At 44.3% G+C, this 25,884-nt stretch overlaps 1 protein-coding gene across 1 annotated transcript in view; it reads right to left on the reverse strand.

Annotated features, from left to right (window-relative positions):
* The window catches only part of GRPR (gastrin releasing peptide receptor), a 45,885-nt gene extending 20,401 nt beyond the window's left edge, over positions 1 to 25,484 (reverse strand). The window contains exon 1 of the mRNA XM_056131288.1: positions 24,809 to 25,484. Coding sequence (XP_055987263.1) covers positions 24,809 to 25,221 — 413 coding nt within the window. The 5' untranslated portion in view covers positions 25,222 to 25,484. The remainder of the gene's footprint in view (positions 1 to 24,808) is intronic.
* Between the last annotated feature and the right edge of the window lie 400 nt (positions 25,485 to 25,884).

Below are 25,884 nucleotides of genomic sequence, written 5' to 3' on the forward strand. Positions count from 1 at the left end.
TGTAGGTAGACACAAAATTCCTGTTCTTCCTTGAGCCTGAGTCTCCTGTCTCTCCACTCCATACAGGTACCCGGAAGGTGCTTTCATGAATTCAGAAGCCTTGCGAGACCATGGAATCTGGGCATCAAGGAAGAATTAAAATCCAACAGGCTGGAGGGAGGCTGGGGGAGGTCTCTGAAGTGCAGGTCTGGGACTTGAGAGTGACAGCAGTTGGGGTATAGAAATGGGAAGTAGAGGCAAGCAGTGATGGACATATTATAATGCTTCGGCAAAAGGAACTGGGAAAATATGACCTTGGGGCCCCCCGTGGGTTTCATCAGGATGATCTACTTTCCCTCTTCAGGGCTAAGGCTGTAAGGGAGCCATCAGAAGGCATAGAAGGCGGGTGAAAAACTGCAGTTGTGGGTGAGCGTGTTGAAAATGACAAAGGAAAGCAGTGACCCCGCTGCATTTCAGTAGGTGCCGGCGCCTGGCGTGGAAGGCCATTCCTCAAACCCGTCGTGGAGCGAAGAGCATATATCGAGAGCTTGTTAGACTTTTGCCATCAATTTACGAGCCACAAACTTTGAAGAACATTAATAAATCGTATTTGCAAGTTGTCAGAGGCATGGCCCGCAGTAACTCTGCTACATGGCATAGAAGATACACAGGAAACTGCACGGTGGGAGGGGAGGTTGGAGGTGGAGGCAAGGACAGAGAAAACCCCCAAGGTTCCGAGTGGAAGGTAAACAAACTCTGGGTCATAAATCATCTCCGTGAGATGTCCTTCATCTTCAACAAATCCCAAACCCAGGATTAGTGTGCAAGTAGCATATTTATCAAGGAATCCCAAGCATAGGGAAGGAGTGGGGAATTGAGGATTGGATGGGACAGAAGCCAATAAAGCATTCTACCCAGGACATGGGAGCAGAAACTTGCCTAGGACCCCTGAGGGAACGTTCCAGAAGGGTGCCACCTGCAGCTGTGGAGGCTGGGGCATATGACACCCCCCCAACTCCCATTTCTGAGAATTGCCTCTGCTGTGTTCATACTGAGACCTCCCGTGCCTGGATCAGATAAGTGGACTCCAGTGATTGTTAGATGTGTGGCCAGGACACAGCACCTTCATCTCAGTGCTTAGAGAGTTTCTCAACTCCACAGCAAAAGAGAGAAAGAAAGTAAAATAGCAGTGACAAGTTCAGGTTCTAAAAAGCTTTCAAATTGTTGGGGATAAAACAAAATTTTTAAATCATCTCAGTAATAAACAGTAACATTTTGTGAGTTTGCCCCTGCCTGCCAAATCAGAATCACTCAGGCACAAAATGTTATCCTATATATGAATCCTTCAGATTTTAAAATTACGTGTGTGTGGGTATGTAAATTAAAGAGCCCATAATAATACTGTAAGCATGAGATCCCAACTACAACAATCCAACTACAACAAACAAACTCAACTACAACAAACTTCAAGATGCCTGTGACTGAGGTGCTGGAGAGAACCATTGGTGAAGGGAAGTTGACACTGGTGGTGGAATTGTTGATGAACATTGTGTCCTTGAAATTCAACTATGAATAACTATGTAAATCATGCTACATTAATATTTTTTAATGTTTTAGTCTAAACTTTCATTAAAAATTTTAATGGCGCTGTATTTGCAAAGCCTTTTGAGATTTTTCTTTTCAATGCAAGGTGAGCCAGTTTTGTAGCTGTCCCTGTTGGCAGGGGTGTGGCTAGTGTTGTGATGGGGCCAGGTTGAGAAAGAGAGAGACGGAGCCAGCAGTCTCCACTGCTTCTCTTGTTATTTAACCAAAACGTCTGTAGCACAGACTAGGTGCCTAGTTCGAGTCCCACCTCTTCTCTAGACTCCCCTATTTGAGTCCTTTTGACTAGACATACCAGAGTTGTCAGACGATTGCTGCCAGTTGCTTCTTACTGGAGAAACTGAGGCATAGAGAAGGTCAATGACTTGCCCCAGGTCACAAGGTGAACACTTGGGCAAAATCTGATTCTACAGTTCAGATGGACTCTCTGACTTCTGATGGAGGCTTGGGAGTGCTACACTCAGTGGTGCTAGGGGATGCTGGCTCTGTGCTGAGGAGTGAGTCCTAGCAGTTCTCTGGGGACCGTATGCAGTGCCAGGGATTTGAACTAAAGTCTGCTGAATGCAAGGCCAGTGTCTTTTTTTTTTGTAGATTCATTTTATAAAGTAGTTCACAATATTTCATTCCATTTAATGTTCAAATACCAATCCCACCACCATTATACCTTCCCACCACCATATTTCCAGTGTTTCTATCCCGAACCCCAATCCCTGCCCCAAAGTAGAACCAAAATAATATATTTTGTATTGTTATGAAAAAACACTGAAAATGCTACAAAACTTATCCTTAGAGGAAAGAGGTTAAGGATTGTTGTATTCCCTCCAGGTGCCATTAAGCCCATAAGAGTTCACTAACATGTTATTGGAAGTCGAGCCTTGTGTGCATATATATTTGCTCGAGCGGGCCCAGTAACGTCTCCACTGGAGACTTTTTGTTGTTACTGTGTTTGGCATATCGAATATATCAGGTCCTGTGATATATTCGATATGCCAAACACAGTAACAACAAAAAGTCTCCAGTGCAGACATTACGGTATCTTGCTGGGCTCTCCGAGAGAGGCGGAGGAATCAAACTTGGGTCGGCCATGTTGGCTGCATGCAAGGCAAATGCCCTACTGCTGTGCTATATATATATATATATATATATATATATATATAGAGAGAGAGAGAGAGAGAGAGAGAGAGAGAGAGAGAGAGCACTGTAGCACTGTCCTCCTATTGTTCATTGATTATCTCGAGTGGGCACAAGTGACATCTCCATTGTGAAACTTCTTACTGTTTTTGGCATATCTAATACACCACAGGGAGCATGCCAGGCTTTGCTGTGCGTGCAGGATACTCTTGGTAGCTTGCCGGGCTCTCTGAGAGGGACGGAAGAATGGAACCTGGGTCGGCTGCGTGCAAGGCCAACACCCTACTGGTTGTGCTATAGCTCCAGCAATATATATATATATATATGTGTGTGTGTGTGTGTGTGTGTGTGTGTGTGTGTGTATCTGTAAAAAATATTTCCCTCTAAGATTGGTTGCCTCCTACTTTGAACCCCATCAAATGTGGTGAGGTACTCTTGGAGTATAGGTAGGGTATATGGTATGAAGTTCACGTGGCCACGAATGTGGGCAAGGCCAGTGTCTTTTTTTTTCTTTTTAGTGAAACACCATGAAGTACAGTTGTAGACTTACAAATTTTTGTGCTTGGGTTTCCGTTGTACAATGATCGAGTACCCATCCCTCCACCAGTGCCCATTCTCCACCACCACTGATCCCAGTACCCCTCCCACCCCCTTATCCCCCCATCCCACCCTGCCTCTGTGGCATGGCACTCCCTTTTGTTCTCTATCTCCTTTTGGGTGCTGTGAAGGCCAGTGTCTTAACCCCTGCTCTTCTCTCTACTCCCTGAGTTCAGGTTGTCAACAGCAAGACCCAAATATCTCCACTTCCTTCATCTGTGAAATGGAACTAGGTTATCCACCTTACCTGCTCTCAGGAGGACCTAGGGGAGGTGCTTCAAAATCACTTTGAAAACTAGGGGGCACTATTTTAAGAAAAGGTTATTGTTGCATAGGAATGAGCAGCCCCCAGAATGCAAATGGGTCAAGATTCTAACAGTACCCCTCAGCATCCTAATGAACAGAAATCAAAGTCATACTAATGGGATGGTCACTCATTTGATTAGGAATTCAAATGTTTCATAAGGAAGTCAGCATAAAATATTTTCTGTCCTTACAAAATTACCACAGTCCTAGGGTATATTGAAAGGAGAAATCTTTATCCCTATTTTGCAAATCAGAAAGGTGATCCCTGTTCAGCAAGATTTGCCTAAAGTTACAGATAAGAATCAGGGCTCAAAGTCAGTCAACTCGTCAAATTCAATGCTTTTGAATTTAACCTTACTGAATATGGTGCTCTACTAAATGTCACCTCTAAAAATTAAATATCAAAGATAAAAAGGGCCAGGGAGATAGTACAGGGGTTAGGCCTTGTACATGTCACACCAGGCTTATTTCCCTGACGCCACATGGTCCCCTGAACACTGTTGGGATGGTACTGGAGCTTATGAGCACTGCAGACCTGAGCAACACTGAGTTCTTGTGCCCTAACATCAGCTTAATGGCCTAGTTGGCTCACAATTGCTGGGATCAGCCTCTAGGAACTCCTGAGTACAGCTTGGGATTACCTCCCCATGGAGAGAGAAAGAAAGAAAGAAAGAAAGAAAGAAAGAAAGAAAGAAAGAAAGAAAGAAAGAAAGAAAGAAAGAGGGGACGGAAGGAAGGAAGGAAGGAAGGAAGGAAGGAAGGAAGGAAGGAAGGAAGGAAGGGGTTGAATTCATCACCATGAGACTTGGGCAATATCTTAATGGAAATAACAGAAATAATGGAAAAACACTGCTTTGAGTCAGCAAAATCATCTGCCAGGAAGCTAGTCTAGAGCAGTTAGTTCATTTCAAATACATTTTTTTCAGTTAAAAAACAGTATAGATGTGTTAACAGTTCACTGCAAAAAAGTTAGACAGTAGAAAATTCTAAAAACATCCATACAAGAAAACAATGTGTCTACATGTGATATTCTTATATATTTCCCCCCCAATTTCCTTTTGTCGCTTCCACTGAGTCAGTGCATTAAATTCCCTGTTGATCTCCGACCTATGGCTTCAGCACGCTGACTCACACAGATGCCCAGTGCCCTGCTCGCAGCAGTGCTCCGTAGATACTAGCTGGTCCCTCCAGTCACCATGTTCATTCAGGTTCCAGGAGCCCAGGTGGTTACTGGAGGGCAATACCCCTGGTTTCTGGGATGCTTCCTCAGAGGTGCTGGGCCATAACACATCCCACCTAAAGGAAGCCAAGTATCAAGCATTCTTCCCAGATGAACACATCCAATGAAAAGCATCCCTTGAACACTGAAGATTGCATGGCCCTGTACTTGTTTAGAAAAGAGGTCAAAATATACCTAAATCCCAGGCATTTGTTGGTATTTCATCTTGGTCTATTCTGGAAGTTATAGAGGTTCATATATCCTAAGAGTAAAGGCTGTGTCATCTTGATCTTACATCTTTTTATTTAATTGAACAAGTCCATATCTAAAACCAGAAGCCTAGAACTGTGTCCTCAATTTCTCTGACTTATATATAATATATAATGCCTTGGGCTGAAGCGATAGCAGCAGGGCGTTTGCCTTGCATGCGGCTGACCCGAGTTTGATTCCTCTGTCCCTCTCAGCGAGCCTGGCAAGCTACCGGGAGTATCCCGCCCACACGGCAGAGCCTGGCAAGCTCCTGTGGAGTATACAATATGCCAAACACAGTAACAAGTCTTACAATGGAGACCATATGGGATGCTGTGAATCGAATCCGGGTCGGCTGCGTGCAAGGCAAAGGCTCTACCTGCTGTGCTATTGCTCCAGCCCCTGGTTTTTATATTTTAAATGGTTGGTGGGAAATAGAAAGCAGAATATTTTGTAACAGGTGAAAATTACATAAAAGTTACATTTAGTTTTTCTTAAATAAGGGTCTATTGGAAGAGTCACATACATTTGTTTATGTCGTGGCCATTTGGAGCGATAGCACAGCGGGTAGGGCGTTTGCCTTGCACGCGACTGACCCGGGTTCGATTCCTCCATCCCTCTCAGAGAGCCGGCAAGCTACCGAGAGTATCCCGCCCGCACAGCAGAGCCTGGCAAGCTCCCTGTGGCGTATTCGATATGCCAAACACAGTAACAACAAGTCTCACGATGGAGACATTACTGGTGCCCGCTCGAGCAAATCGATGAACAACAGGATGACAGTGCTACAGTGCTACGGTGTCCTTTTATGTAGGGTCTTAGGCCATATTTGTGCTGCGATGACAGTTGAGTGGCAGAAGCGGAGACTGTATGAGCCCCAAAGCTGGAAATACTTATTATCTGTCCTGAGACAGGAGTCTGCTGGCTTCCAGTCTACATGCACTGGATGGAGGCTGGAATGTAACTGCATGTAACTGTCATTTCTGTTCTTTGCACCTCCATACCACACGCTATTGTTCTTTCTTTAAATGCTGGGAGGAGGGCCAGTTGCCATTTTCTGCTCCTAAAACTTATCAAGGGTGGTAATAAAAGCTATAGTCCACTGACCACTACCATCGCCTTTCCAGTATCAGATACTCGCTGCTGAGAATCCTGGTCAATTTATCATCACATTTAAGTACTAATTCAGTATCTCAGACACTGCTTGGCACAATGGATATAAAAGTCCCTGGCCACTAAGGATTTAAAATCTGGCTGAGGAAGTGTGCCATGCCCACGTAAAACCCTTAAATAGGAATCAACTGGTACTGTAGGGGAGGAAGAATGATTCTCCCCTTTCCCTTGTAGTTTCTTGGCTGAGAACCCCCCTGTAATAAAAGACAGATTAGTAGGAGAAAAACAAACAGAAGTTTAATAACAAAGTGTATCTCCTGGAGACATGGGAGAGCCCCAGAAAAACTAACTCCCCGAAATGGCCCAAGTCATCATTTTAAATGCCATCCTCAGCTAGGGACAAAAGCTACTGAGAAGTAGAGGGTCTATTGGGGCAGACAGTTAGCCAACACAAAGCACAGTAAACCTTTGGGAGATTTTGGTTATGTTCACTAGCCAGATTTTAGAGTCTTCTCTATTGATAATTTTAATCCCTGTTCTCCTTCCTGGTATAGAGAGGGGCACCCTTGCAAATGGAGATTTCCCATAAATATGAAAATGACTCTTACCAAAAAGAACTCTTTTTTCAGAACTCCTTTGTCTGCGGTTACTTAAAACTAATCGGCCTAAAATGATCCTCATGCCAAAAAGGCAGACTTTGAGGTGACAAACTCTGTTCCATTTTAATACTTATATAACAAAAATTCCTTTCATAAAAAAACGCTAAGTACATATGCTACTTGGCTAGTATGTGGCATTCTTCCATGGTACAGACATGTAGGTCTATGTTTCTGTAGGGGTCTGCTTTATATAGAAGTATGGAATATAAGGGCTGGAGCGATAGCACAGTGGTAGGGAGTTTGCCATGCATGCAGTCAACATGGCTGACCCGAGTTCAGTTCCTCCACCCCTTTCGGAGAGCCCGGCAAGCTACCCGTGATGTATTCGATATGCCAAACATAGTAACAACAAAGTCTCCAATGGAGACGTTACTGGGCCCGCTCGAGCAAATCGATGAACAACGGGAGGACAGTGATGGAATATAAAAACCTAGGGGACATCACAGCACCCAAAAAGAGAGAGAGAACAAAGGGAAATGCCCTGCCACAGAGGTAGGGTGGATTGGGGGGGATGGGGGGTGGGAGGGATGCTGGTATCATTGGTGGTGGAGAGTGGGCACTGGTGGATGGATGTGTACTCGATCATTGAAACCCAAGCACAAAAATTTGTGAGTCTAAGACTGTACCTCATGGTGTTTCGCTAATAATTTTTTTAATTAAAAAATTAAATTAAATTGAATTTAAAAAACCTAGGGAACATAAGCTTCATTTCTTTTTTTTTTTTTTTTTTTTTTTTTTTTTTTCCCTTTATTTTATTTTATTTTTTTTAAAGTTGTAGATTTACAATTTTTTGTTCTTTGGTTTCAATTATACAATGATCAGATACCCATCCCTCCACCAGTGCCCATTTTCCACCACCATGGATAATATCCCTCCCACCCCCATCCCCCCATCCCCCCGTCTCTGTGGCAGGGCAATCCCCTGTGTTCTCTCTCTCCTTTTGGGTGTTTTGGTCTGCAAAAGAGGCATTGAGTGGCAAACATGTTCAGTCCATAGTCTACTTTCGACATGCATCTCCCCTCCTGGGAGGATCCTCCAAACATCCTTTATTTGGTGCTCCCTTCTCTATCTGAATAGCCCTTTCCTCTAGGATACCCGGCTGGCCTCTAAGTTATGGAGTAATCCTCCTGGTGCTGATCTCAGCTATTCTTGGGTATTAATCTCATACTTTGTTACTTTATATCCCCCAGATGAATGCAATCTTTCTATGTCTATCCCTCTCTTTCTGACTCATTTCGCTTAGCATGATACTTTCCATATTGTACCACTTGTATGTAAATTTCATGACTGCTTCATTTCTTTAATGACCCTGGTTTGAAATACTCTCAGAATAAAAACAACTAGGAAAGGGGGAAAAAAAGAAACCTCATGAACCTTAAAGCTGATCTGTAATTATGCTACATATATGTTGAAGACCAAAGAAATTAGTGAGTCTCATGGACATATTATTGTCACTGTGAATTCTTATACTGATATTAAATGTCTTCTAAGCCAAATATTTTGCATTTTCCCTCCGTTTATGTGACCTTCAGCTATGACGCCTAGCCAACTCTTCTGAGTGCAATACAATAATTTTTTTTTAATTTTTAAAAGGGAGAGAGAAAAAATAAAAGCAATAAAGTTTAAAGGAAAGTATCTTAAAAGGAACATTTTTTTTTTTTTCTGTCCTATGACACTTCAGTTGTCACCACTAATTGTCGGCTCCAGCACCTGCTTCCTGGGCTCAGAGTCTGGGCCTAGCTTAAAGTTCCCCCAAGGCTCTGATGTACTTGCAGGGTTGGCAGTGCCTACTGCTCTCGCCTTCCTCACTCCGAGCTTAGCCACAGCTCATGGCTCTACTCAAAACTGCTGAGATGATTATTTACTGATAGCACAGGTCTGATTAGGTAGTTCTGATTCTTCCAGGTCTCTGAAAGAGGTTCTCTAGGATTCTTACTTCTTCTTCATTTTTTTTTCTTTTTGGGTCACACCCAGCGATGCTCAGGGGTTACCCCTGGCTCTGGACTCAGAAATTAGTCCTGGTGGTGCTTGGGGGACCATAAGGGATGCCGGGAATCGAACCCAGGTTGGCCGCTTGCAAGGCAAACGCCCATACAGGCTAGGAGATGCATGGTTTTCCCTTACTAAGATAATGTTCCTGGGATTCAGGGACTTTGTCATATCTATTTATCTTGATTTTCCTCCAGAGAGCTAGGAAATTGCTGTCACATAATAGAAACTCATAAAATTTTGTTTACATAAAAAAAAATCGCCCTACCCACTGTACTATCGCTCCAGTCTCAGGACTCTTACTTCTGATCATGGTTCACTAGCTTGTTGTTGACCAACTGTTCTAAAATTAAAAGTTTGAAAGTCTCTTTGAAAACATCAGAGGAATGCCAAGGCAGTAAGGATTTGAGGGCCCAGAAGCCTGCACAGAAGGAAGTGAAGCTGTTCTTCAGCATTATTTTCCCTACAGACATTTCCCAAATTTAAAAAAAAATTTTTTTAATTAGTGAGACACCATGAGGTACAGTTGTAGACTTACAAATTTTTGTGCTTGGGTTTCAGTTATACAATGATCAAGTACCCATCCCTCCACCAGCGCCCATCCTCCACCACCACGAGTCCCAGCATCCTTCCCACCCCCCATCTCCCCATCCCACCCTGCCTCTGTGGCAGGGCATTCCCTTTTGTTCTCTCTCTCTCCTTTTGGGTCCTGTGGTTTGCAAGAGAGGCATTGAGTGGCAATCATGTTTGGTCTATAGTCCACTTTCAGCATGCTTCTCCCATCCTGGGAGGATCCTCCCAACACCCTTTATTTGGTGCTCCCTTCTCTATCTGAGCTGCCTTTTCCCCTAGCACGTGTGGCTGGCCTCCAAGTCATGGAGCAAAATTCCTGGTACTAATCTCGGCCACTCCTGGGTGTTGGTCTCCCATTTTGTTACTTTATGTTCCCCAGATGAATGCAATCTTTCTGTGTCTATCCCTCTCTTTCTGACTCATTTCGCTTAACATGATACTTTCCATGTAGTACCACTTGTATGTAAATGTCATGACTTCATCTTTTCCAACAGCTACATAGTACTCCATTGTGTAAAGGCGCCAAAGTTTCTTTAACCAGTCATCTGTCAAATTTTAAGCAGCAACAGAGAGACTGAGAACGGAGTAGAATCTCTAATAATTTAAAGATGAATGGGGACAATGTTGGAGAACTTTAAAATATTGACTAAAATAAAATAAAAAAATTTTTTGAGAGGGCTAGATTGAAAGTACAGCAGTAGAACGCTTTTCTTGAATGCGGCAGACCCAGGTTAGATTTCCAGCAGCCCATATGGACCCTGGAGTATGCCAGGAGTGATTTCTGAGTGCAGAGCCAGGAGTAACTCCGGGGCATCATCAAGTGTGGTTCAAAAAAAAATCTGAAAACAATAACAAACAACAATAAAATGAAAAATAAATAAAAACTGACTAGAAGTCCCAAGCTACAACTTGACAAAGTTATCACTTTATAATATAAATACATTTCTTTTAAAAACTAAAAAGAAAGAAAGCTCAGGAGAGAGTTCAGTGGGTGGGGCACTTGTCTTGCACACATTCCACCCAGATTTGATTCTTGGCACCCCATATGGTCCCCTGAGCACTGCCAGGAGTGATGTCTGAGCATAGAGCCAGGAGTAAACTCGGAGCACAGCAAGGTGTGGCCGCCCAAAAATGAAAGGCAAAGAAAGAAAGGGAAGGAAAAAGAAAACTATGACTCTCAAGCAGGGAAAAGTAATACAAAAAAAATCACAGCCAAGTGTGTTATAATAAATCTACTCTAAACCAATGATAAGAGAAAATATGAATAATATTAAAGAAGCAACAATAAAAGTGGCATGTGGCTTTTTAGAGCAAGTCAGGGGAAAAAGAATCTTAGCTTCACGTGTGAAACCTAAGAACTGCCAGCCTAGAATTTTGTGCGCAGTAAAAATATCCTGCCCCAAAGTACATGAAATTAAGACATTTTCAGACAAAGAAACCACCATAAAATGCCTGTTTAGATTTAGAGTAAGTGAAATACTTAAGTGGGTTTGGAAAAGAACTAAATTATCTCAGATAAACTTATAAAGATGCAGAGAAGAATGGAGAACAAGAGAAATAATAAATACATGAATAAATCTCAGTCTAAAAATAAATATGTGTAAAGTACGGAAAAACAATAAACTTAATGCCTGTGGATTTTTAAATTAGATGGAATTAAAATAGACAACAATCACCACACACACACACACACACACACACACACACACATCACCACCACCACCACCACCACAGAAAATAGGAGTTAATGTCAGTGAAGTTAAAATGTCCTATTATCTGTGCATTCATTATCTACAAAGTGGAGAGCTTCTATAATAAATTCTAATAAGTCAAAGATACATGTTGTAAATTGTAGAGCAGTCCCTAAAAGAATATTGAGTTAGTATAATCAGCAAATTTATAACAGAGTGAGGAGGTGGGAGAAGGTGATAAATAGGTTAATTAAAATATTTAATTAATTTATTAAAAGAAGAAAAAAAAGGAGAGGAAAAAAGATCATGGAATAGGGGCTGGAGCGATAGCACAGTGGGTAGGGCGTTTGCCTAACATGCGGCCAACCCGGATTCGGTTCCCGGCATCCCATATGGTCCCCCGAGCACCGCCAGGAGTAATTCCTGAGTGCAGAGCCAGGAGTGACCACTGAGCATTGCTGGGTGTGGCCCAAAAGGCAAAAAAAAAAAAAAGATCATGGAACAGATGAGACCAACGAATACCCTGGAATAAGAGGGCAGATCTAAATCCAATACATAAGCAAAATCAAGGCTATCTCATAGTCTGTAAAGGTCAGAAACCTGGGGCCAAATTACAAAGAGGAACTGTGTTTGTATAAAGGTTATGCATAGCCACAAAATACAGACATTGATGAATATAACACAAAACTCAGAATGCAAAGACATTATGGCAGATAGGCTAAGGAGTATCACTAAGTGAAATGAATATTTAAGACTATTCAAGACAGCTAAAGACTTGAAATGAGTGAAATTTTACAGAAATATAGAAAAGAAGCTTGAAACAGCTCTCTTAAACAATCCGAAACATTTATATGATATTAGCAATGATGAGTTATGAAACTGAAACAAGCTTCTCTATGCTCTCATTAACAAGTCAGCTTTAATCACACCACTAAACAACCATCATTTTAAGAGAAGACAAATGAGAATGAAAGTCAAAATATATAAGGAAACAAGCAGGACAGATATGTGCCTAGCGGTTAATTAATGAATGTGATGTCACTTTTCTAGATTTGGTGAATATTTGTGGAATTTACCAGCTTATTTGAATGTGTAATTTATGGTGATATTAAGTCAGATATATGATTCCTAAGTATATTTTAGACATTTACTTCCCTATTTAACATTGAATCCATAAACTTATTTTTATTATTTAAAGAATTGTGGGGCCTTGGGACTGAAGCAATAACACAGCGGGTAGGGTGTTTGCCTTGCACGCAGCTGACCCGGGTTCGATTCCCAGCATCCCATATGGTCCCCTGACCACTGCCAGGGGTAATTCCTGAGTGCAGAGCCAGGAGTAACCCCTGTGCATCGCCGGGTGTGACCCCCCCCCAAAAAATAATTGTGGGGCCAGAATGATAGTAAGGAGGTAAGGAACTTGCTTACTTGCTTGCATGTGGCTATGGTAACCGTGTCCCCTGAACACAGCCAGGAATAACCCCTGAATTCTGGGGGGGGGGGTAGGGTTGAGGTGGGGTGGGGGGATAATCACAGGTTTTCAGGAGCAGAAAGTAGAAAAATTGTATAAACTACGAAGGGATATGAGAGGATTTCTGGAGATAGAGGGGAGGGGGGAGGGACTAGTCTGACCACCCTTCCTCCAAAAAAAAAAGGGGGGGGGGGGACAGATGAACTTTTATCAATATGCTCATTTAGGCTTCTTCCGACCAGACCAGCGTTATCTTGGAATGAGGACTGTGGGACTCGGGAAGTCAGCCACCCTGACTTAAAGAATGCAAGTTATTTTAAGTTCAAAGAAAAGCAGTAAAAGACCTAGGATGTGAAGAAATTTCTTCAGAGGCAGGCAGATAGATAAGAGAGGGCCCATGGCAACGGAATTTCGGAGAAGTAATAAATCCAATTAATACTGAAGCTGCAAGAATTAAGGCCTAGGCCTGATAAGATCTTCCTGGCACCAGTGATGACCCTGAGGAGGCTGGACCCTGCAGAGACACAAACTTCAGCAGAGATAGCGACTACAATTAAGGACCTGAAAGAGATTTAGGACACCTGAAGGACCCTCATCTCTGTCAGAGAAACTCCGGGCAACCCCCTTGGCAACCGCGCTAGCAACGAACTCTTACCTAGCTAGAAAGCCCCACCTGGCGGCAGGTTGGAGAAACCCTATAAAAGCCCCCTTGAACAAAGGAAGTGTGCACAGAGCCCATGCACTGCTTGTGCCCACATGGCCGAGCACACGTGTCACCTGCATCTTCCCTCTTGAGACGTGGACTGGGCTCTCTCCGTCTTTGGAGAAGCTCGCCTCCTCCCTTGAGTGTGTTACTCTCTCGCTTTCTCTCCCTCCTTCCCCTTCCAAAAAAAAAAAAACCCTTCAAATAAAATCTGTTCTACTTCACTGCTCATCCACTCCTGAAATTCCTTTCTGAGAGCTAGGACAAGAACCTGAAACCCTGGGTCAGGTCTAGGACTGACTTTCCTTTCCTTCAAAGAGCACTCTTCCTAGCTCCAGCCTGAGTCTGTAGTTCCCGGAGAGAAATCTTAGGTGGTGGGGATTAAATCCCTTGCCGAGAAGACAGGTGTGGCCTGAAGGTCACCTGGCAGAGCTGGTGGGGCTCTGGCCTGTGCTGCAGGGGCTCATTGCAGAGTCCTTCCCACAGGGCCTCGGGGTGGAAGAGGTAGATGGGGAGAAAGTGACAAAAGTGACTGTCTCTCTCTTCCCTGCCTCATGTAAGCCACCCCACAAAGACCCACCAATTTCACTATTCTGTTCTCAATTCTTTGGCTAAAGAAGCAGACACTGGGGGCTGGAGCAATAGCATAGTTGGGTAGGGTATTTGCCTTGCACGCAGCTGACTAGGGTTCGATTCCCAGCATCCCATATGGTCCCCGGAGCACCGCCAGGAGTAATTTCGGAGTGCAGAGCCAGGAGTAACCCCTGTGCATTGCCAGGTGTGAACCAAAAAGCAAAAAAAAAGTCACTATTCCTCCTTTGAGAATATAGTTCGAGGGGATCTTGCTGGTGCAGGTTTATCAGTTAAATGTTCTAACTCTGAGTGATGCTCATCTTTTTACCGTCAGAGTAAAAGTGGAATGCTTCTCCCCCTTTTGTTTTACTTTTTGGGTAACACCCAGCGATGCTCAGGGGTTCCTCCTGGCTCTGAACTCAGGAATTACTCCTGGCGGTGCTTGAGGGACCATGTGGGATGAGGAGAATTGAACTCGGGTCGGCCATGTGCAAGGCAAACACCCTACCTGCTGTACTGTCGCTCCAGCCCCGTGCTCCCCTTCTTATCATAGAAAGTTCCCCACCTCTCTTCTCGATGTGCCAGGGTAAATATTCCGGATTTACCCCATTTTGCTTTAGAATTCAGAGCTATGTTTATCCTCCATTCATACGTTGTGCAATTGATTTTTCCTTGTCTAACCCATCCAAGGGCCTTTGATTCCATGCCGAGCCTGAGAAGAACACAGAGAGATGAGGGATTTTCCTTACACCCAGAGAAAAGGGAAGTTCTACGTTGTGGTGGGAGTGTTATTTTTATCAACTATTAGAGAAGTGTGGGGGCTGGAGCGATAGCACAGTGGTAGGCCATTTGCCTTGCACGTGGCCGACCTGGCCGACCCAGGTTCGATTCTTCCGCCCCTCTCGGAGAGCCCGGCAAGCTACTGAGAGTATCTCGCCCTCTCGGCAAAGCCTGGCAAACTACCCGTGACGTATTCGATATGCCAAACACAGTAACAAGCATCACAATGGAGACGTTACTGGGCCCGCTTGAGCAAATCGATGAACAACGGGAGGACAGTGACAGTGACACTTAGAGAAGTGTATTCCTAAAAACATACTGTATATATGGACCGACCATGATGACCACCTAATACCCGTATTGCAAAGCATAACACCCAAAAGGAGAGAGAGAAAAAGAGAATGTGCCTTCCACAGAGGTGGGAGGAATGGGAGGGTGACGGGAGGGATGCTTGGGATCGTTGGTGGTGGAGAATGGGCACTGGTGGAGGGATGGGTACTCATCGTTGTATGACTGAAACATAATCGCAAAAGTTTGTAAGTCTGTAACTGTACCACATGGTGATTCATTAATTTTTTTTAAAAAAAGAATACCACTTCTTTATACTTTTGTAAGGACTTAAGCTGGTGCTTTCTGTAAAAGAAACAGCACAGTATTTATCACAGAGTAAACAGAGTCTGTAAAATTACACATGTCCCAGAATATAAATTGGACTCTACTTATGGAAAAAAGAAGTACTGTATGTAAATTACACCTCAGTCAACCTGGGTAAGGGGACCAGAGATGATGGAATAGTATTGGTTTTTACTAGGCTCAGGGACAAATGACAACCTGTGGCTGGTGACATTTACTATGTAAAATGAACCAGCAATTTTGCTCCATGACTTCGAGGTCAGCCACACGTGCTAGGGCAAAAAGAAGCTCAGATAGAGAAGGGAGCACCAAATAAAGGGTGTTGGGAGGATCTCCCCAGGATGGGAGAAGCATGCTGAAAGAAGACTATAGACCAAACATGATTGCCACTCAATGCCTCTCTTGCAAACCACAGGACCCAAAAGGAGAGAGAGAACAAAAGGGAATGCCCTGCCACAGAGGCAGGGTGGGATGGGGGGATGGGGGGCGGGAGGGATGCTGGGACCTGTGGTGGTGGAGGATGGGCGCTGGTGGAGGGATGGGTATTTGATCATTGTATAACTGAAACCCAAGCACAAAAATTTGTAAGTCTATAACTGTACCTCGTGGTGTTTCACTAATAAAAAAAATAAATAAAAATAAATGAAATGAACCAGCAGCCTCTGAGCAGTTTCCAAGTCCATCAAGATTAGATCCTAAACACAGAACTTAGAAGCTAGCTAGAACAGATAGAATTTCTTTGTTCTGTTAGAGGGTGGTAATGGTGGTAAAAGAACTGGAATGGGTACATTTGGGGTCCTTTCTTTTGCAAATCCTGTGTTTTAATTAAGAGAGAAGTCATGCAAACCTCACACACCAGGAGAAGTGCAAAAGAACAGCTTCCTCTGTCTTCCAAGATGTTATCATCAACAGTTCCAACACCACACCAGGGAGTCATTCAGGCTATGCTGCTTCCTGATACACTGTGTGACTTTAATTTTTGTCTCTATGAATATTCAGTTTTTGGAAATGATTACGAGTTACATAAAAGTCTATGTGTTTCAAAGGTAAGGCATGCAAAGGCAGGCTCAAAGTTCTCTGCTGCTCTTTCCCTCTGCTCAGCCCACCTTTGGCAAGTCCCCCTCTCCCCTCCTCCTCTTTTCTGTCCCAATCCCCTGCATCTGCTCTCCAGCACTGCTGAGTCCCAGCTGACCACCAGTACTGTCTTATAGAAGAGGTAGCACAGGCTTGAGGAATCTGTGTTATAACGAATGCGTGAGGAACAGGTAGCTCTGGTAAGATGCTCCAAACAGAAGGATTTTCCAAGGAAGATGCATCCCAAGAAATTAAATGTAGTCTTCCTTTGTGAAAAAGAGCCTATCTCGTACTAATCTCGGCCATTCTTGGGTGTCAGTCTCCTATTTTGTTACTTTATGTTCCCCCAGATGAATACAATCTTTCTATGTCTGTCCCTCTCTTTCTGACTCATTTCGCTTAACATGATACTTTCCATGTAGTAACACTTGGTGTTGGGAGGATCCTCCCAGGATGGGAGAAGCATGCTGAAAGTAGACTATACACCAAACATGGTTGCCACTCAATGCCTCTTTTGCAAACCACAACACCCAAAACAAGAGAGAGAACAAAAGGGTATGCCCTGGCACAGAGGCAGGGTGGGATGGGGGGGGAGGGGGAGGAGGGATACTGGGATCCGTGGTGGCAGGAAATGGGCACTGGTGGAGGGATGGGTATTTGATTATTGTATAATTGAAACCCAAGCACAAAAAATTTGTAAGTTTACAACTGTACCTCATGGTGTCTCACTAATTAAAAAAAAAAAAAAAGAGCCCATCTCCTCACAATCAGTGAACGGGGACTAAAAAAGCCTGTGGAATTGTTAGGGAAGGCGCCCTCCCCAGGCGATGGCAGTACATTTCCTGGGAAGTAATAGCTCTGAAGTTGCAAAAGGCCAACATTACAGAAAATAGGAACTAAGGCCTGAGAAGACCCTCACCTGGCGCAGGCACAGGACCCTGAGAAGATTGGACCCCTCCCCATGAAGGAAATTCCTCGAATAACCCAACTTTAGTGATTCAGCCCAGAGAAGACTTCTGAACATTCCAGACCAAGACATCCTGAGAAGATACCCTATAAAACCCACCTGGAACAAAGGAAGGGCGCGCATATGCTGCCCGAGCCCATGCGCTGCTTGCGCCCACATGGCCGAGCACATGTGATGCCTGAGCACATGTGCTGCCCGCATCTTCCCTCTTGAAATGTGTGCTTTCATGTCTAATGCTGGGAGGTGTGTAGGGGCTCTCTCTGCCCTTGGAGAAGCCAGGTTCTCTCTTGAGCATGTTACTCTCCACTCTCTCCCATTTCCTCTCCCTCCTTCCCTTCAAAACTGCCAAATAAAAACTGTAATTTCACTGCTTGTCTACTCTGAAATTCCTTTCTGTGAGGCGAGACGAGAACCCAGTAACCTTGGGTCCTGGATGGCAGAGGTGGATGGGGAGAAAGTGACCAAATATTTCTCCTCCCTGCTTCATATAGCTCACCTGTGGGACCCACCGACATCAGAATCATGGAGGTGGTCCCTTTTAAAGGAACCAACTTGGAGTTGTCTCTTAGGAAATGTTCCCTGAGACAGCGGGATTGGGGGCAATAGCTTTAGGTTCAGAGAAGGCACCTGGAGTCACTTTGCTTTGATGAAAATCTAAAGATCAGTTTCTAACTCCTCTGCAGTAACTTGGTTGTCAAGGACCTTCCAGTCCGATTCTACGCTGATTTGGTGTGACAAGAACAAATTCCCGCACCTCTGTCAGTCTTTGGCAAACCAAGGTTTGTTTGGACATGAAGAGGATTTCCTGTAGGCTAGACTTGATTGCTTTGTCACTGTCCTGAGCATCAACTACGCTGTCTTATTGTCCTCAACTAGCTGTAAGGTATTATAGAAGGCATAGCTATCATCCACAACCCCCACCCCCCAAGCTCCTGAGGTAGAAAACAGAGCTATTAAAAAGACCTAGTCGGGACTGGAGTGATAGCACAGCGGGTAGGGCATTTGCCTTGCACGCGGCCAACCCGGGTTGGATTCCCAGCATCCCACATGGTCCCCTGAGCATTGCCAGGAGTAATTCCTGAGTGCAGAGCCAGTAGTAAACCCTGAGCATCGCTGGGTGTGACCCAAAAAACCAAAAAAAAAAAAGACCTAGTCATGCAAATTAGAAGACTTTCCCTTGTTAACAGACTGCCTTGGAAAGGAGAAGTAATTAGCTAAAGCAAAGGATCTGGGAGGTGCCATGGATGACAGGAGACTAGAACTAGGCCTCCAAGAGTAGAAAGGACCAGGAGACATGGATGGGCTAGCCACAGGGGAAGGGGAAAAGAGGTCAGACAAGGGAGAAGCTGGGAGGTGCATGTGAGAGCCAGTGAGCAGTGAGCAGTGTCTGTGACAGCAATCTTGATATAGGAACAGAAAGTCATGGGCAAGGCCTGGACCATGAGTCCCACATGCTTTCTTCAGAAGGTCTCCAAGTCTCACCACTGCATGCTTCCATGCCCCAAGCCTGTCACTGGGAACTCTGTCAGGCTGCCTGGTTTCTTCCCTCTTTTATTTTTCAGAATATTGTGCTGGAAGATATCTTACCATTAGCAAGGGCAGCTGGGAAGCATGTGACATTCGCCTGTGACGGTACCCTGGTACTGCTTTGCATGTGACGGCACCCTAGTACTGCTTTGTTCCTGGTACTGCTTTTTACAGGGAGGATAAAAAACAGTTAATATAGTTCTTGGGAAAGAAATTTGGACCCCAAGGATCAAAGCAGACTCCCCTTTTCATCGTCCACCATAGTTTTCTGCAGTGATGGAACTGCTCTTTATCTTCACCGTCTAATAGACTCACACGTGGCTATAAGCATTTGATGGACAGCTGGAGCGAGTATAAAACTGAATTTTGAGTTTTATTTCAAATTAAATTTATTTATTTATTTGCTTTTTGGGTCACACCTGGAGATGCACAGGGGTTACTCCTGGCTCTGCACTCAGGAATTATTCCTGGCAATGCTCAGAGGACCATATGGGATTGCTGGGAATCGAACCCAGGTCAGCCACATGCAAGGCAAACGCCCTACCAGTTGTGCTATTGCTCCAGACCCTCAAATTAAATTTAAATGTAAAGAACCACATATGGTTAGTAGTCACCATGCTGGACCATGCATCCTTGGATAGTAAGAAAGACTGAAAACTATATTATCTCACAAATTTCCTGCCATTAAATCAGAGAAAATATATTTCAATATGCTTACATAAACGGAAGACTATGTCTTCCTTCCTTCCTCCCTCCCCCTCCCTCCCTTCCTCTCTCCCTCCCTCCTTCCCTCCCTCCTCCCTCCTCCTTCCTTCCTTCCTTCCTTCCTTTCTTCCTTCCTTCCTTCCTCCCTCCCTCCCTCCCTCCCTTCCTCCTTCCCCCCTCCCTCCCTTACTCCTTCCCTCCTTCCCCCCTTACTCCCTCCCTCCCTCCTCCCTCCCTCCCTCCCTCCCTTCCTCTTTCTTTCTTTCTTTCTTTCTTTCTTTCTTTCTTTTCCTTTCTCTCTCTCTCTTTCTTTCTTTCTTTTCCTCTCTCTCTCTCTCTTTCTTTCTGTTTTTGGGCCACACCTGTTGGTGCTCAGGGTTTACTTCTGGCTCTCCACTCAGGGGTCACTTCTGGTGATGCTCAGTGAACCATATGGTGTGCTAGAGATCGAATCCCAGTGAGATGTGTGCAAGGCAAATGCCCTACCTGCTGTACTATCACTCAGGCCCAGTACTTTCCCTTGTTTCTGCACATTTCTAAGTGCAAGAGTGGAAAAGTTATAGGTAATATTTTCCATGTAATAGCAGAAGAATCATACTACAGCAAAAGTCTGTCTTTGGGATTCATTCTGCCAGCTCCATTCTAGCAGAAAGAACATTGACTAATAATACTGAAATAGACATAATATGATTGGGACATTATATGCAGTGAACATTAAATCCAGCTTAAATTTTACACTTAATGGAAAAGAAAATGCAAATCCTCTTTACCTTTTCTCTGTTGAGGATCCAATTCGGTTTGTTAATTTCATAAAGCTAAGACAACACTTTACACAGAAATGAGCCTCTCACAGGAAAGAAAAATTTGTAAAAAATATACCTATCCATCCATTCACCCATACACTCACCTATATATTCACCCTCTCATCCATTCATCCATTGTTACAACTACCCACCCATCTGTTTATACCCCCAATCTATTTACTGATTTAAAAAGTATAATTTTTCCCTCATTTATGAAAGTTTAACAGAGAGGAATGAATAAGAATGAGGTGGCTGAATGATACCTATTTCATAATATGCTTTCAAAGATTACCGAAAGAGAATATTAAGACTGAGAAAATAGCATGCATAAATTAACTGTATGTTTAATTAATCAATATTTATTGATCACCCATTCATTGTAAGAAAGCATGGGAGGCTCAGGAGAAAATGTAAGAATATATATATAAAAAAAATTCCTGCTCTCAACATTTATAATAATCTACTTTAAAAGGTAAAGCAGTGAATATATGAGAGGCTTTAAAAAGATGAATGCCATATTTCCAACTGGCAAGATGAAAGGTGTCTCAAGATAATTAATGCCTCAGATCATTTCAGCTTCGTCTCTAGAAGGTCAGAAAACTTGGGGTAGAATGGTCCAACTGAGAAGCATAAGGAGATTTGAACCAGATTCTGACCCACAGGCAAGATGATAGATAAAAATTCTAGGGTTTGAAAACTTGGGACATGCCTGAGAAATAATCATCTAGCTCAGCTCTGCTAGATTATTCAACTAAAGGTCAGAGATTTCAATTACTTGATCCAACTTGCTCATATAGGTAGCAGCGGCAGAAAAGAGCCCAAAATGCAGGGCTATTGAGGCCCATCCTAAGCCCAGACATCACCTAGGATGGAAAGTAGAGTCTTTTTTTTTTTTGCTTTTTGGGTCACACCCGGGATGCACAGGGGTTACTCCTGGCTCTGCACTCAGGAGTTACTTCTGGCAGTGCTCAGGGGAACCATATGGGATGCTGGGAATCGAACCCGGGTCAGCCGCGTGCAAGGCAAACGTCCTACCCGCAGTGCTATCTCTCCAGCCCTGAAAGTAGAGTCTTTAGAAAAGGAGGAAACATTCTGGAGAGTGGGCGAGACCCAATATAAGCAAGGAAACCAAGCCAGAAAGGAGACTGTGCAACCACCGTGCACCAGGACCTGGAAAGATACAAAGAGAAGGAAGGCAGCATGGAGGGAGAAGGGTGAGGCCTGATTGTGAGAGAGCTTGCATGCAAGCCTGCAGTTTGTCAGCTGTGTGAAACTCAAATTCTGGTTTCTGGAACCAGCTTGATGTCTGCCTTTGACATAGAGACAGCAGTATAAACGTTTCTAGAAAAAAAATGTTACTTCTTATACTAACAAAGGTTCAAGGTCACCCGGGGAAGGCGAGAACTGCAAGAGGCGGGTTGGGATGAGGCCTAGCACTGCTGTCCAAATACAGGGAGCAGGAACAGGAAGAAGATGTTGCTGCATGTCCTCGCAGAGCCTGATGCAGTTAATTGAGGGTGGAGGCTAAGGATCTGTTTACTTTTATTATTTCATTTATTTTGTTTTGGGGTCTTGCCTAGGTGTGTTCAGGGCTTATTCCTGGCTCTGCTCTCCAGAAATCACTCATGGAGGGGCTACATACAGTGTCAGGTTTGAAATTATGGCAATCGCCTTACCTACTGTCCTATCTCTCTGATCCCGAATCTATTTTTAAAACTCCCCGAGACTGTGAAAATCATTATGTTTGGAGAGTTTTCCAGTTCACCCTTTTATTGAATGCAGATCACCACTTTGGAAAACACTTGGATGGTATTTACTAAATATATGTCCCATAGGGTACAACAATTACACTGTCAGACATACACCCAAGAGAAGTCATTTCTCTTTCCCAGAGGCATACATCAGAATCTCCATAGCAGGTTATTAACAACTCCAAACTGGAAACAACTTAAAAGTCCATCAGCATGACTAGAATGGGGAGAAACTGACATATACTCATCCAATGATGAGCACACAGCAATTAGAGAGCAAATCATTGCTATGGGCGCCAGTCACAAGCATGCTGACACCAGCATAAAAAGATGGTTCCATTCATAGAAGATTAAAGAACTGGAGAAAATAATCTGTGGGGACTGGACTCAAAGCAGTGACTGGCTCTCTCAGGGTTGGGCCTTAACTGGAAAGGTGAATAAAAGACATCCCTGGAAATTGACACAGTTCCCTGTCTCCACCTGGGAGGTGCTCAGGCTACTATGAAGATGTAGAGTAACATCTGTGTACTTGCTCAGTTTGCTGACACAGCTCACACCTTGTAGAAGTGCATGTTACATATTTGCCCTGCCAACCTCACGAGAAGACCCTGATGGCTTTTAAAAATGAGATGAATAGAACAGCACAGTCCCATATTCCTCTTTTCTTTTTGTTTCTTCGGGAGGGGATAGAGGGTTGCCAGTGATTGAATTCCAAAAAATTCATGCCGTTGGTCACTTAACTATACAACCCCGTCCCCATCCAAGTACAGTTTTATTTTATTCAACTAAGTCAATATCCATCCTTGCTGAAAGTGGTGAGATACTGTCACTCCCCGTGACTCAGTTAACCCACTTAGCAAAAACCTACTACTTTCTGATCTCGCAGTGCAGTCTCCATAAACCTGAACACAGTGAAAGTATACCAAAGGGTGCCACTAGCCTTTGCCACAGCCTTCTGGCTGGTGTTGAAGTGGGTCTACACTGAAAGGCCAAGAGGAGGCTCACATAATTGCATCTTTCCATGGTCCGAGCTCATGCCCACACCCACCCCATTCTAACCCTCCTTTCCACCCCTCAGCCCAGAAAACAGAAAACACCATCTGGACCACTGCAGTCTCCAACCTGGAAGCCAGTGATGTCTCATCTTCCCATCAAGAAAACCATCATCATTCTAAGATGCCCCGGGCCATGGGTAATGGACCCCCATCCTTGTGCCAGTTGCAAAGTTTTCCTCTCTTGCCTCAATGCCTGTACCTGCCTAGGGTTCTTAGCTCCTGAACAAATACGTGCAGGGCAGATAAAGGAAGAGACAAGACCTGTCCAGCCAATGCAGTGTAATAGCCACCTTTCTGGACTAGTTCTTCTCAATTTGGCAATGTCATGTGTGCTGAGCTAAGTCTAAACACACAGCTAAGTCTAAACACATGTCCATAACATGTCTGATAGCACTATCTTTATTTGTCCATCACTCCACAAAGCAAGATCACCTGGGAACTGAGTCGCTGCAGAACGAGACTGCAGTACCATGTGTATTAAAACGTGGGGCATTTTCTTCAAAAAAACAAACACTTTCAAGAGCTGATTCTCTGCCTTCTTTGGTACACTCCCAAATCCTGAGATAATGTTAACAGTCTGTAACGAACGTACAACTGGCTTTTAAAAAGTTTATCATCTCTGATTTACTGTACCAGTTTCTTATTTTAACCACATGGAGTGTGATGCGTTTGAGGGTCTAGTCATGCCTGTGTCCAATATCAGAAGGTCAGAAGTACGTAAGACACATTCAGCATTAGTGTGAATAACCTGAAGATATTGTCTGACTGGTTAGTCCAAGCAAGCGTTTTTTTCTTTTTTTTTTACATGAGAGGCTCTGAATAAATATATTCAGAAAGTAAATATAAATTTTCAGAATGAATCAACGGGAATTTTAGGCCATATGTTCATATAAGAAATGCATTTCACAAATATATATATATTTCCCCAATAAAACACTATACAAAACTCCCTCTCCCTCCCCACAACACAACACAACAAAACAAGCAAACCCCAAACACATCCAAAAAGATAGTAATATTAGATATCCATCTCAATATCCAGTTTTCTTCAGAAACAAAGTTCAAATAATGCTTGATTTCACTTGGGATATTTGGGAAGTCTGAAATGCAAAGCGCTGAGTTACAGGCAGTCAAAGACAAACATCAGCAGTGACAATACTGAAACCATCCGAGGAAAATGAATTTCAAGGAAAAGTCGCATGTCTCCTGGATTGCTGAAGGGCTATTTTGAAGAAGCAATACAGGGGAACTTCCCTGTTCTCTGGCGATTCCCAATTGCTTCTGAAAAGCATTTGCCTCGGGTTGAAACTCAATGGGGGTGAGGTGCTTGTTTTTCTCTCTGGTCAATTAATTTTGCTGGGAGAAAAAGTTAGTAAAAAGGCAATGCTAAATCAATTCGTCCCCTGAAAAGGCAATGATGCCCTGGGTTCCAGGGGTCCTCTGCCTGCCACCCTTCTGTCTGTGTCCCTGCCAGGCACTCACTTTTTATTCTTAACCCAACACGCCAAACACCAGAAGTCTTCCCTGAAGCAAGAACAAGCCTGAAAGGGAATCTGAGTTTGAGTCAAACTTTCCTGTGTGTCAACAGCACCGTCTGTCCCATGGGCAACTCGGCTGTCCCATCCTCAAAGGGCCGGTCCCTCGCATGCACCAGTGCTTACCTGTCTGCCGAGAGAGCTGTGAGTGTGAAGACTGACACCCCCACAGAGGTGAGCTGGATAAAGGGGATCAGCTTGCACCCGATCCTGCCAAATAGCCATCTGTCGGCCAGGTACCTGCTGGCATCCACCGGCGCGCAGGTAACCAGGAGGAGCAGGTCTCCCAGAGCCAGGCTGGAGATGAAGAGGTTGGGCACACTGCGCATAGACTTGACCGTGCAGAAGACCTTGATCAGGGTGATGTTGCCCACGAGGCCTATGAGGATGATGACCCCGTACACGGCAGGGATGACATAGAGGATCTCCGGGTGGAACCAGTCATCATTTTCCAGGACGTCCGTGCTGTGATTGGAGTCATTGTAGGCCACCCAGGCGTCCGATTTCAAGTGCCAGAGGAAGGATTCATTCAGAGCCATCCTCTCGACTCTTGGCTAACCCAAGAGGTGTCTTGAGTTGCTGGTTCTTGAACTTTCGATTCTGCAGTTGGCTGAAGGTGAGCACAAGGTCTATGCCGGGATCTTCCTGCTCTTCTACACAAATGCTCAGAGTCCATGGAGATGATGGGGTTCGGGCACGACTGTCACTCTACTGAGGCTGGCGCTGCTCTGGCCTTCCAGTGACCAATGCAACACATCTCTGAGTCCAGTCAGCTCACAGCCCGACAGCATCCCAAACTCAGCCCTCGTCCCCCCAGACCCCCCAAGGCTTCAAGTTAATCCCTCCCTGTAGTCAGTCTTTCTAGCTCCATTCTCAGCCGAGTCGGCCTGGCTGCAGTTCACTAAGAACTTTTGGTCAGCTCTTTCCACACAGCCTTTCCTGCCTTTCCTGATAGTTAGAATCTGAAGGTTTAAAGTGGGTAGGAAAAAACAGCACAGAGGAGGCCTCTGATCCTATAGGCAGACGGCTTCCCGCGTCATCGCCACACCAGCAAACGGCAGCTCTGCGGAGCTGAGACTCTGAAGAGGAAGCTGGACGACTCATAGACAGAGAATGCCAGCCCCCTGCTGGACGCTTCGATCACTGCCCAGTCTCCTGCTCTCCCCAGATGTGAACCCCGCCAACTGTGGCTTCTGCGGTGT

The sequence above is a fragment of the Sorex fumeus genome, unplaced genomic scaffold (assembly GCF_029834395.1).
Source record: "Sorex fumeus unplaced genomic scaffold, SorFum_2.1 ptg000086l, whole genome shotgun sequence".
Classification (NCBI taxonomy): domain Eukaryota; kingdom Metazoa; phylum Chordata; class Mammalia; order Eulipotyphla; family Soricidae; genus Sorex; species Sorex fumeus.